The sequence below is a fragment of the Hyperolius riggenbachi genome, chromosome 3 (assembly GCF_040937935.1).
Source record: "Hyperolius riggenbachi isolate aHypRig1 chromosome 3, aHypRig1.pri, whole genome shotgun sequence".
NCBI classification, from domain to species: Eukaryota; Metazoa; Chordata; class Amphibia; order Anura; family Hyperoliidae; genus Hyperolius; species Hyperolius riggenbachi.
The window spans coordinates 331535914-331550255 of NC_090648.1; the positions used below are offsets into that span (position 1 = coordinate 331535914).

General features: G+C 42.7%; 1 protein-coding gene across 1 annotated transcript in view; it reads right to left on the reverse strand.

The window, feature by feature from the left end:
• Positions 1-9339: 9339 nt before the first annotated feature.
• Positions 9340-14342, reverse strand: part of ACSS3 (acyl-CoA synthetase short chain family member 3) — a 212379-nt gene continuing 207376 nt past the window's right edge. Inside the window, exons 14-16 of the mRNA XM_068276864.1 lie at positions 10802-10901; positions 10012-10187; positions 9340-9608 (exon numbers count right to left, since the gene is read on the reverse strand). Of these exons, the coding sequence (XP_068132965.1) occupies positions 9516-9608; positions 10012-10187; positions 10802-10901 (369 nt within the window). The 3' untranslated portion in view covers positions 9340-9515. The remainder of the gene's footprint in view (positions 9609-10011; positions 10188-10801; positions 10902-14342) is intronic.

Genomic DNA, 14342 nt, shown 5'->3' on the forward strand with positions numbered 1-14342 from the left:
AATATGAAAGTTATCTGGCTGTGAAGCAGATTCGCAGGAGCATGTATGCAGGTTGTGTGATCCAGTGGCGTTCCTATAATAGGGCAGCAGGGAGCGCCCCGCTCCGGGTGTCAGGCGCCCCAGGGGGTGTCATCAAGGCCTCCCACAGAGGCCTGTGCAGGAGGTGGAAGCAACACAGAATGGAGGGGTGGTGGGGAAAGCGGCGGGGAGGGGGGACGGACCCACCTCCCTCACCTGGGTCCCCTCCTTCTTGCGCTTCCCCCCTCCTAATTAGTAGCAGCTTTAGATATGCGGGCAGGAGTGGGCGGAGAGGACTTACCTGCTTCCTGCGTTCCAGGCGATGGCGCACAGCGTCATCACGTGACGCTGCTCTCCGCCTTCTCCAATCTCCACCGCCCACTGTGCTTCCTAATTAGCGGAAGCGCAGTGAGTGACAGAGAAGTCCGAGACCAGCATCACGTGACGATGACGTGTGCGCCATCTCCAGGAAGCAGGTAAGTCCTCTCCGCCTGCTCCTGCCCGCTTATCTAAAGCTGCTGCTAATTAGGAGGGGAGATGCGCAAGAAGGAGGGGACCCAGGTGAGGGAGGTGGGGGTCTGGCCCCCTCCCCGCCACCCCTCCTTTCAAGCTTCCCCCATACGGGGGCAACTATACTGGGGGCAACTAAACTAGCTATACTAGGGGCAGCTAAACTAGCTATACTGGGGGCAACTAAACTAGCTATACTAGGGGCAGCTAAACTAGCTATACTGGGGGCAACTAAACTAGCTATACTGGGGGCAACTATACTAGCTAGCTATACTGGGGGCAACTATACTAGCTAATACTTTAAATTACAGTTAGCTCCGCCCTCATCTGGTCATGAACATGCCCATTTTTCGCCGCACACGCCGCAGGTTGTGGCCACGCCCATTTTTTTTTGGGGGGGGGGGTCTTTTAATACCCAGTACCGGGTGCCAAATGCCCTAGGTACGCCACTGGTGTGATCACTGCTTAGGAATACATGTTTCAGGCCAGACACTATTCCCAGCGCAAGTGATCACTGTACAAAGCAAATACAAATCCTTAGTGCAAGTTCCTTTATACTAACTAATCTCCCCATTAATCACAGCTAGTGATGGTCAAAGGGATGGCACGTAAATGTCACGCCAACTGTATGCAGCTTGAAGCTGGGCCAGTCATGATCATCAGGAAGTGCTTGTGACTGGCACATGTTCAGCCTCCATACATTTTGCATTAAATATGCATGCAAGCTAGAATAATTAGAATCTTACTTCATATCTTGATCATAGCCAAAAAAACTACAGCCAGAAACTAGCAATTTGCCCTCTTCTTCCAGATCACTCAGTTTAATTACGGTGATTTAAAACCACCATGGGATTTTTGAAGAGCATTAGAAGGATCCTAAGCCATTTACAACAAAATGCTGCAAAGTATACCATTGCTTTATTATAAATGGAAGATAATTACTTAACCTTTTTTACAGTGCGACATCTAGTAGACCATGCAGCAGACTGCTGAATATTGAGCAAGCAGAGACAAAGGAAGCATGCACTGCAATGCTTAAAGTTGAATTGGATATGTGCAAAAGTAATCTACCAGGAATGATGGGTGGGTGCCCAATGGCAGTTTCGCATGAAACAACTATCGAGCTGTCAGCGCCCCTCACCAACACAGTGCCGGTTTCCTGTCTTTCTATTTGCTACATATACAAATGCTACTAGATTGAGCCAGAGCACACAAATGCACCAAGGAGTAGGGCAACCACAGTGACAAATATGAAAAGGTTGAATAGTCTGTACCCAGCTTAATTTCTTTAGTTCTAAAGTGCCTAAAAGTATTCTTCAGTTGCAAGTACAGGTAATCTACTCACTTCAGCTAAACAGTCTAATTAGTACTACTATGCAGATGTTCGTTATTAACACGAAACTCTACTATACAGACACAAAGGTAATCCTAAACCCAGTTTCAGCCTGATTACATGGAAAACATATGCATGTAAAAGGAGCAAACACTAAGGGGTGGGGGGGCCCACTAGAAATTGCACCTTACCAACGCACCAAAAAAAAAAAAATACAATGCAATAGAGTTCTAATGCAGTTATATTGTCTTATGTGCTGTAATGCAGCAGAAGTAGGGCCAGATCCAATTCACGTTTTCTGTTTTAACTAACTTTTCAGCACTCTGCAATTGAAAAGCTACTGCAAAGTGAGGGAAAAAGTACTGTCAAAATTACTCTAAATATTTTCATTCTTGTATCTGTCTAAAAAGACCTATGGAGACTGACATATTTATTTCCTTTTAAAAGAACACCAGTTGCCTGGCAGTCCCTGCTATGCTTTCTGGTCAGTAGGGTCTAAATCACACACCTGAAACAAGCATGCAGCTAATCTTGCCAGAACACTCAGACATCTGATCTGCATGCTTGTTCAGGGTATATAGCTAAAAATATTACAGGCAGAGGATAAGCAGGACAGCATTATTTAAAAGGAAATAAATATGTCTATATATGCCTTATCCCCCACTCCTCAGGTCCCCTTTAGCCACTCAAGGACCATTGTGTTAACCAACCACCCCCCCCCCCCCCCCCCAAGACCAGGCATTTTTTGTAAAATAGGTCAATGCAGCTTAAAGGCCAAGCTGCAGGGCTGCATAACACAGCACCAGTGATTCCTTCCCCCCCCCCCCCCCCCTCTCTCCACCAACAGAGCTTCCTGTTCGTGGGGTCTGATCGCCCCCCAGATGCTTGTTTATTTTTTGGCTAATATTTATCTTATTTTTTTAATATATGTATTTTTTTTTCTTTCCCTCCCTCCTCTGGCCAGCCTATCACAGCGGATTGCCCCTGTGTCCCACAGGGGGGCAGCCGTGTCACATGGCTGTCCCCAGTACAGCGTTGCTGTAGATTGCAGCGCTGTACGGGTAAATAGACGGCGGTTTCGCCATCTAACAGTCTCCCTAGTGGCGATCGCCGCCACTAGGGAGACATCACCAAACAGGAGATGCACGCACAGCCTGCTCGCAATCTCCTGCAAAACAGAACCCCAGGACTTTAGGCAATAGGGGACTATCACTTTAGGTTACTTGCGTTTACAAAAAAAAGGAAAAGTTGTGAAAGGATTCCTAGCACATCAGAACTAGCATAAGTGGTTTTCATATAAAAGGCATTTAATGCTAATCCTTAAAAATCAAACACATTAAAATCCTAGAGCTGGCTGCATATTGTTCTGAATGCTTAACACCACAGGACATAAAAGGATTTTTACAAAAGAGCCCATCCCCAGAGAAGCTTGGGAGTCTGTCTCTAGTAAATGCTGTCAGGATTGTACCACAAACTACTTTCCAAAATCAATACTTTTCCAGGCAGAACTATATATAGCCAGAATTCACAATAAGAAAATATCAATATGAATAAGACAAAGCAAAAGTGGAAAATGGACTTCTCGTTGGACTAAATTGCAATAAGTAAAAATGCTGTTTATTTAGAAGTAGCAATTGTTTTATATGGCAGGAATATACAATAAATTAGTACTTAAGATGAACCAGGTTGATAGCGATATAACCAAGAACTAAGCCTCTCAATACCGTAATACACACAGAGCCCAAATATGGAAACGTTAATAGCAAATGCCATGGAATGTTTAGAAAAAGGATGGTCTGTTATTGTGCCCCTTTGAGATGCTTGGCAGCCCTACTTGGAAGGACAATACTTATCTTCTGCTAGTAGAGCACAATGCCTCCATAAGTGTCATCTGCCTACACACCATTGTGTTACAATCTGAAGTTCACATTAATGGATACAGAGAAAGTATTAAAAATGCAATGATGGCAGTTAAAGCATGTATGCAACTAATAACACCACAGCAGCCATGCATTACCATTCTAGCAATATATGGTAAAAACAGAGAATTTAAAAGTAATTAATCTAGAAGAGTGTAAAGTAGACGTGTTCAGGTTAGTAACTCTGGCATGCAGGGTTGGTTCTAGACTTTTTGCTGCCTAGGGCAAACTTGTGAGGATGATGCTCCCCCCCCCCTCCAGAAATGGTAGTATAGTTGCCTCAGTATGTAGCCAGCCTGGATGGGGAGCAGCTAGCACAGCGGCGGGCACAGCACTCCCCCTCAAGCTATTAGTTCAGCGTGAAACAATGCGGTGGCAGCATGCATGACGTCACATCCCACAAGTGTCCTCTTTCTTTAATGCCACCCACAGTGGGTGGGCGGTATTGAAGAAAGAGGAGACTTGTGGGACGTAACGTGGCACGCTGTGCACAGACATCTGGAATGCAAGAGTTAAGTGGATTACTCCCCGCCCGCTGCCACAAGTTTCATGCTGAACCAATAGCTGGAGGGGGAGCACAGATGGTGGAGCCCCAGGTGGGGGGGGGGGGGGTCTGACCCCCTTACCCACCGCCATGCCCGCCGCTCCTCCTTCCTGGATGCTACCCCTTCCAGCTCTGCAGCTCCCGCCCACCCACCCACAGCCAGGCGAGCACAACCCCCCCACTTCTGCCACCTGAGGTGACCGCCTCACTCCGCCTCATGGGCGGCCCAGGGCTGCTAGCATATGTAGTAGTCTCTCTCAACCCTACCAAGCTGTTCCCACTGCCCATTTATCACAATTCTCTAGTCATGTGATATTAGTGACTGGATTGGACGGCACAGGTCTAAAGTACACGTCTAGTAGGGCGGATAGGCATAACAAACTTATGACTCAGGCCCCAGCCTTAAAGGACTCATGAGGGGAACGCACAAAAAAAAGGTAATTACCTCATGGTCATTGCAGTGCTCCTAGCAGACTATCAGCGCCTGGCCTGTCACTGTGTGGCCCTCTGTTAGCATTATCCAAGCTGTAGCGCAGGCCCAGACCCTGCCCAGGGTTGCCCTATCAATTTGCGATTAAAAACGCTGCTTTAAAAAAATCAAACGTCTGCGCAGTTCTTAGCCGCTATTTCGGCTGCGCAGGTTCTCTGGCCTGTCCCCGGCCCGTCCTCACTCCCTTCACTCAGCTCTGTAAGTCATGTGATCGTGCCCGCATGGCCGCCCACATGATTGATTGAGGGACAAGTCCCGTCTCCCCATGCTCATCGCTGCTTGTCTCGGCTGAGAAGCCGTGGCTGACTTGTCCCTCAATCAGTCATGTAGGTGGCCGTGCGGGCACGCCCACATGACGTACAGAGCTGAGTGAAGGGAGTGAGGACGGGCCGGGGACAGGCCAGAGAACCTGCGCAGCCGCACTAGCGGCTAAGAACTGGGCAGATGCAGGATTTTTTTAAAGCAGCGTTTTTAATCGCAAATTGATAGGACAGGCCTGCACTACAGCTTGGATAATGCTAACAGAGGGCCACACAGTGACAGGCCAGGTGCTGATAGTCTGCTAGGAGCACTGCAATGGCCATGAGGTAATTAACTTTTTTTTGTATGTTCGCCTCGTAAGTCCTTTAAGCTTAGTACACACAATGCAATTTTCTGTCAGATTGACCCGATAATTTCCAACCGATCAGATCCCAATCGATAATGCAATCGATTTTGAGTACTTAACAGAAAATCGATTGCGTTATCGTTCAGGAGCAGTTTGGATGTCTACACACCTTGCAACTTCCTGAGATCCATTTGTCGATCTGACTAAAAACTGCATCGTGTGTACTAGGCTTAACTCCATAAATAGATGGACCCAGATTCTCTCTAAAAAGGAATTTGGGGCTAGAAATGCAATATTTATTTCCTTTTAAACACTACAAGGTGCCTGGCCATCTTGCTGATCTTTCTGGAAAGTACTGGCTGAATCACACACCTGAAACAAGCATGCAGCTAAACTTGTCTCACATCTTATCTGCATGCTTCTTCAGGGTCTATGGCTAAAAGTATTACATGGAGAGGATCAGCAGGACAGCAAGGCAATGCATAGTTTAAAAGGAAATAAATATGTCAGCCTCCATAGGTCTATCACCTCGGGTCCCCTTTCAGCCCCATTCAGTGTGAGTAATCCCATAGGATTACATGTGATACAGTGCTTTTGTGGCAATCAGCAAAGCACCAAGTATGAATGGGGCCTTAAAGTGACCATGTATGGAGAGGGTTATGGAGGCTGCCATATTTATTTCATTCTAAAGAATTCCAGAAGTCTAGGTGCTGGTCCTGTGCTTTTTACACTTTTAGATACTATAACCCAGAAGGAGTTTAATAATTGCATTATGGACAATTTTCACTTCAAATACCCAATTATACAAAGTGGATCCAAATATACTTTTCTAGGAGTGCCAGTTGCTGATACCTTATCAGGAAGGTATTCTGGTTCCTGGGTCTCCTTTTCATCTTTGGTAGGTCCATTCTCCACAAGTGCCACTGTGGCAGCAATGAAGATCAAGCAACTGAATTTTCTAAGATGGCTGACATTCTTGCACCTTACAGCAAGTGGCCCCTTTAAGGTAAGATGGTATCATTGAGTGACATGTCTGCTACCCCCTTACCACCACTATGAAAAATGACACTCACTGCCACTCTGAGGGAGCATGGGCCTGGTAACCAAAAGGAGAATGGGACCAAAAGCAACCTACCTGGTGAGGCAAGCATTACATTTTTTTTCTATAGTCAAAAAACATATGCCCAGAGACAGCATTAAGTGTCTTGTGCAATTGGATATTTGAAGTGAACACAGCTTCACTTTGATGCACTTCTTTAAAAAGTCATCCCCAGAGTATAGAAGTACTCAACCTGATTGCAAACAGATGTATTCGTTATCAAAAGCATTTTGAAATTTCTTCTACAGCAAGTGGAGGGCTGTTCAGAATTGTGTTCCTTCGCAAATGAAGAGCTCTAGTTACTGAATATTAAGTGGAAGCAACTGCGATGTTTAACTGTAAAAAGATCAAATGTTTCATAAGCGTCAAAAGCATTTTCTATGCATAGAACATTTAGAACCTGGTTGTATCCCGAAGACTTTGTGATCTACTAGGGATTGATTAAGCTAAGAGTTGGGCTGTTTGCATACCCTACGGTGCTGATGCATTGGCTCATTTATTTAAGTTGGGGAAGGAGATGTATGGCTGAAATTCCATAGACTACAAGAACTTGCTGGAGCAGCTCCCAGTATAATGTTGAATACAACCAGGCTCTGATTGTTGGAATAGCTCTTTGTCAACCCCACCTAACTAATAGGAGCTGAGATACACATAATGAGAGTTGGTACAGGATTATGCCGATTGTGGATGCAAATGTATGCAGCTTGAAAATGAACTAATCCAATTCCACCATGACAGGATTGGCTGCATACAATTAAATTCAGAATTTGAATACCTGTATATACTTGAATATAAGTTGACTCCAATATTTGATCCTGTTAAAGGGACACTTAAGTTAAACAAAAAAAAAAAATGAGTTTTACTCACCTAGGGCTTCCAATAGCCCCCTGCAGCTGTCCGGTACCCTCGCTGTCTCCCTCCAAACCTCCTGGCCCCGCCGGCAGCCACTTCCTGTTTCGGTGACAGGAGCTGACAGGCTGGGGACGCGAGTGATTCTTCGCGTTCCCAGACACATTAGCACCCTCTATGCTGCTATATGGTATATGATATATGCTGTAGCAGCATAGATGGCGCTATTGTGGCCAGGAACGCGAAGAATCACTTGCGGACCCAGCCTGTCAGCTCCTGTAACCGAAACAGGAAGTGGCTGCCGGCGGGGCCCGGAGGATCGGAGGGAGACGGCGAGGGCACCGGACAGCTGCAGGGGGCTATTGGAAGCCCCAGGTGAGTAAAACTCATTTTTTTTTTGTTTGACTTAAGTGTCCCTTTAAGATGGATTTATTTATTGACTCAAGTATACGTCTACAAAGCAAAGTTAATAGCTGCACTTAGAGACCAGGAGGCATTAATATGGTAGCTGCACTTGGGGACCTGAAGGGGTTAATGACTGCACTGCATAAAATATTGCCATTAACCCATCCTGGCTCTTCAGTGCAGTCAATAACTCATCCAGGTCCCCAAGTGCGGCCACTGGCCACTCCCCCTGCTTGGTAAGCATATCTTCTCCCCTCCCTTTCCTCGTTTACTGACTTGCATTCATATTTCATTTAACTTGTATGCAAGTTAAAATCGGGCCAGTCATAATAATTTTTCGGAGATCTTGATTCACACAGTTTCAATCTGTATACAATTTATATGAAATTTAAATGCAAGTTAAACCATTAACACTGATTGACGATCTCTGATCATAAGTGATTTGGACATCGGCACAGAATGTGGCTCGGTTCAGAAGATCCTGAACTAAGATAGATCTCTACAAAACTGGATATGGAGGCTGTCGTCTGTATTTCCTATTAAATATACCAGCTGCCTGGCTGTAATTCAGACTCATTGGCTTAAGTTATTGAGTCATGCAAGCATGCAGCCAGTGCAGTAAGAGTGGAGCTAGGAACTCTCATCTTCATGCACGTTCTGAGTCAGTGATGCAGAGGATATGTACAACAACCAGGCAAAATAGCATTTTCAAAAGGCCCTCAACAACAGTGCTGTTTATTTTCTATTTAGTTCAGGTTTCCTGTAAAGCCCATGTCAATGTTTATAGTAAACACTTATTATATCTAAAATATATGACGGGAGAGAGACATTAGGCTAACCAAAAAGTGAAGCTGGATAGAGGCTTTAGGAGTACATACAGGCACATTGGGGAGCTTCAAAAAGTACTTCCAGTGTAAAATAGAGGGCTGCAAGGTAACACTCTCTATTACTGCTCCCAGGATTGGTGGGTGGTAGGGTTAATTATTCACTTGCTAGACCATATTTCAAATATGACAAACTCCAATCCCTACTCGGCAAAGCCACCATGGCTGTTTTTCTGAAGTTTTCTGAAGCTCTGTGGCCACCCCCATTTGCTTTCCGGTGAGTGTGGTCATATAAATCTGAAGACTTCAGGAAATATGGCTGTGGCACTTTTTCAGATGGAGGAGGACATAGTTTCTGTCATTAATGAATTAAGGGGTGACCGGGGTGTAATTATCCCTACCACTGACCAATCCATGCAGCAATAATAGAGAGTCTTACATTGGAAACTCTTTGTTTTGCACTGGAAATAGTCTACCTACATACTGTACATACTCTTAAGGTTCACTAAATATTTTAAAAAATGTTTCTAAAACATCTTGGTGTAAATTTGCCGAGATACAGATTGGAATCACATCCAGTAGCATAATCTAAACGCACACAAAATCCAGACAGTTAAAACTTCCCCTTGAGGAATTAAGTACATCGGTCATAATTCACCCCAAGCCCATGAACATTGAAAACTTCTTGTACAGAAGTTCTGTTACAGGAAAGGAACATATTCCAATAAGCAGCACTTAAAATTTCACTTATAAAACATGGTTTAATGAGAGAAAATGGCATTTTTCATGATTGACACATAAAACTAGAGGTAGATATAAAAAGTTGAGAGAATGACATTAATTGTATACTGGTTACCTCTACCTATCTCCAACTATGCCACTGTGGCAAACAGCGCTAAATCGACATCAGAAATCCATTAAACGCTAACAGATGCATCTGTTAATAATTTTGCTTTTACAACTTCTTCTAGAACCCCAAACACACTCGGATCTTCTATAGTAGACCCAATCTAGAAGAGAAAGAGAAAAAAAGAAGAAAATAAAAAGTATACAAAAGGATGCAGAAAATCATAACCCATTATATTAAATCTAGTTAACCTATTTTTGCAAATAAATACAAAGAGTCTAGGTTAGGCATGGGAAAACTTGACCCTCCAGCTGTTAAGGAACTACAAGTCCCACAATGCATTGCAGGAGTCTGACAGCCACAGTCATGACTCATAAAGGTAAATGCATTGCAGGATTGGTAGTTCCGTAACAGCTGGAGGGCCGAGTTTGCCCATGCCTGGTCTAGGTGGACTTTTGAGCCCTCTTTTACTTTAATTATTAATGAACTTTATTAATAATGATGGGACAGGTATTCACTTTCTTATATTCAGCATCTAAACTCACCACTTTCCCTTACTAGTTTACCTTGTACGGCTTGCCATTCACCAGTGAGGATAATGTGGCTCGGGGGATCTTTCCAGAACGTGTTTTAGGAAGCTTCTCGACAATGATGACTTTCCGGAAAGCTGCGACTGGACCGATATGTTCTCGGACAAGCATCACTATTTCTTCTGACAGTTTCTCCTCTGCGGTGTTTACTCCTGGAAACATTCATAAGCGGTCATATATGGTTTGGTCACACAGTACTAAAGCAGTGTAAAGGTGTAAACGCTGCGTAATATGTTCTCGCTTTATAATATAATTAAATACAATAAATAAATATAATAATGGCTCCTGTTAAAATGGGTGCCAGACATAAACAATATGCAACTTATTGTTTAGCAAACTGGGCACCAGGATATGCTATAAAATATTGTTGATAATTCGGATAGTCTACTCTTTCACACTGTAACCTATTTTTAGTTCTAGTAAAATGGGTACCAGGGAAAGTGATGAAATACTGGTTGATCTACTGATATTGTATTACTTTATTCATATAGTAAAACATCTGTACTATTCATCAATATTTTACTATCACCTAACCTTTTCCTACTCTCACACAGAACCCTCCACAAGTGGTTACTAACGGTTACAACCCCCGCCACCCCTTCCTCCAGCGGACAGTTTAATCCCCAGTTTTCTTTGTGTAATAAATTTAGTATATAATCATTTTTGGTTTTATGTAACGTAGAAAAAATGATAATTGAGTAGTCAAAAAAACCCAAAAACTATTTTTTTTTATATATGTATATGAGTTTAACTGAGTTTTTCTTACCATTCTGCAGGACACACAATGCCAGTGGGACATGTCCTTTCAAGGGATCCTCCAAGCTCACCACAGCACAGTCTGCCACGGACTTGTGCAACATCACAGACTATGAAACAAGGCAATAGAGGCCACAGTAAGCAAAACAGATACCCAACAAAAAAATTATAATCCGTTACATTCTAGAAACTAAACACTCAGACTTTGTAGTCTACAAAAGCTCTTTGTTCTACCCTTTTCTTTTCTTTTTTTTTTCAAATTTATTTTTGGTTTTTCACATACATTTTTAAACTGCTTGCTGCCACATCCAATCAAAAAGTAAATAAAAAGTGAGAAAAATACCTGTGTAAAAATAACACTTCTGACATTTTTAAACTCTGATGCGCCTCTGGGACAGCTGCATCTCCTCAAACTAAGGGTTCTTTTCCAAGGGTGGAACAAGGCTGTGATTTCACCACCTGTCTGTTGCTGCCATAAACCAGCCAGGCAGTTGCTAGCATTCGGCACAGGCATTGGAAAGGTGCCCCCCCTTGGAGTTAGATAGGAGTGCAGCCGTGGCCATGAATGCGATAAGTCACTTTTTTTTGTGTCACCTTGTAACACCACCGCTTGTTAAATAGTGACATGTGTGAAGTTAAGAAAAGTTGCTATTTTTAGCTGCATGAAATTGCATCCAAAAGGAGCTCAGGGCCAGAAGACGGAACTGCCCGACAAACAAACAGTTCTAAAGTCCATTTCCAAAGATACTTGACTTGTCCAAAGATTCTAGATCTCTGCTGTATCTCAGGTCAATAAGTAACATTTCTTGTCTCCATCGCTTCTGATGTGCCGTCTGATTTTTATGGATGGCATTGTTGGACTAGTGAATGGACAATCTCATGGACAGTTGACAACCTCAAATCTCTGCCAGCAGTTACAGGTGGTCCCCATTTCTATCACAATGCACAGATGGCAAGTCCAAATACTAAGAAAGCTCTTCAACTGTAATAGGTGGCTCCACAGTCCCTGCCTGTTCCTGAATCCTCACTGTGGAAATCTTTGCCATGCTTTATATAAAGTAGAAAACCAAAACCAGCAAATTATTCTAGGTAATTTGCTAAGTATTGTGGGCAGTGTTGCCAACTCATCCCTTTAATTACTGACACATATGAATTATACAGGTTTCGTGGCTAGGCAGATGCAGTTAAGGCACTGATTATGTGCAAATAGCTCCAGAACCTGTATAACTTAGATGTGTCAGTAATTAAAGGGATGAGTTGGCAACACTGATTGTGGGAATCGCATACTAAAGTCAGTCATTGAAATTTCTGGTGCTTTCCTATTAAAACAACACAGACCCAATGTCCTGAATCTCATGAAAAATGCAGCAAAAATCGCAATGTTAAAATTGCACTGGTGGAAATGAACTTCCATGATTACCATTAAAATCCAGATACCATTGTGATCTTAAAATCGCAAGTGTTTGCATAATCACAACACAATGCAGCTTGTGGAAAAAGGCCCTAATGCTGCCTTTTTTAAAACAGTATTTCCAGATTTCACCTCCACATGAGCAAAACATAAACCCATAATGCATGCTAGCCAACCAAAATTATCTTTTCTTCTATGCTCTATCCCTCATCTTCATTGCCACTGCTGTGGAAGTGCCTGATCCTCCCCAGCAGCTGTGTCTCCTGTTGCTCTCCACCACCAGCGTACATGTACCTGGCCCACCCCTTACTCTCATCTGTCCAGGACTAATGCTACATACACACTTGAAAGATTAATGAAAGATCTTAGACCAATTTTACCACCTTACATGTAGTATGAGAGCCATATTCTACACAGTCTATTCTATTGAGCTGAACTCCCCATCAGATAAAAATCTTTGCAAGATGCTGTACACAAAGATGCTGTACACATTCAACAGATCAGTACCTGCAAAAGATCTGTTCCTGCAAAAGATCCATTCCTGCAAAAGATCCATTCATAGTCTATGATATCTGCAGATCCTCATACACACCTTGTTTAACAGACATTCATCTGCAGATCAGATCCACCAGGATGGATCTTCAGATCTGCAGATGATTGTCAGATATGCAGATGAATGTCTGTTAAACAAGGTGTGTATGATGATCTGCAGATATAGACTATGAATGCATTTTGCAGGAACGGATCTTTGGCAGGAACAGATCTTTTGCAGATACTGATATGTTGCATGTGTACAGCATCTTTGTGTGCAGCATCTTGCAAAGATTTTTATCTGATGGGGAGTTCAGCTCAATAGAATAGACTGTGTAGAATATGGCTCTCATACTACATGTAAGGGGGTAAAATTGGTCTGAGATATTTCATTAATCTTTCTAGTGTGTACACACCATAAGGATGATCAATAAGATGTATTTAACTCAGAGTTGATGCAGGACTGGGCAAAATTATGCAAATAGATGCAGCTCGAAAACAGACCAATCAAATTCCACCTTGGCGGAATTCAATGGATCCATTTTAAAGCTGGATACATTTTCACAAAATTTTTTTTGCATAATCCTAATTCTACTCATAATTATTTGCATTTCACTGACCGTGATGGTCAGTTTCCTCACACTAGAAATGAGGGCTAGGTGAAAGTGGAAAATTTAGTAATCCCCCAGATAGATGCACTACCACATGTAAGACAAGTGAGGAATGCCCATTTATATACAATGCAGCATGACTGTCCTATTATTTGTAAGTATACATGGGAAGTTGCTAGGAAAGAAACAAAGAGGGTATAAATAGTATTTATACATTTTTAGATATGCTATGAATCAGTGGCTCCAGATGTATGCCTGGCATTCAAGGCCAAAAAGAGAGAGCCCACAGTCATTCTATTTTTCCCAGAGATAGAGTTAGAGACACTGAAGCGAAAAAAAACCAAAACATTATGATATAATGAATTGGTTGTGTAGTACGGATAATTAATAGAACATTAGTAGCAAAGACAATACTCTCGTATTTTTATTTTCCGTTAGTTTTTTTTTTTTTATAATACATTGCATCATTCTCTAATATTTGCAGTTGACACACTACTCAGCATTACAAATGATTTTACAGAGCAGGCCAGTGAACTTTTGAACTGTTCTCTGCAGAAAAAAAAACAATACAAGTGCCATACACTTAATATAATGAGCTTCAGAAGACAAAGCTCTCTGAGACTTTAAGTCTTGGAGCTCAATGGCTCTTTTGCATAGATAACAACTGGAGTTTCTTAAAGAGAATCTGTATTGTTAAAATCGCACAAAAGTAAACATACCAGTGCGTTAGGGGACATCTCCTATTACCCTCTGTCACAATTTCGCCGCTCCTCGCCGCATCAAAAGTGGTTAAAAACAGTTTTAAAAAGTTTGTTTATAAACAAACAAAATGGCCACCAAAACAGGAAGTAGGTTGATGTACAGTATGTCCACACATAGAAAATACATTCATACACAAGCAGGCTGTATACAGCCTTCCTTTTGAATCTCAAGAGATCATTTGTGTGTTTCTTTCCCTCTGCAGCTATCATCCACTGAAGTGTCAGGCTGTTTCTTCC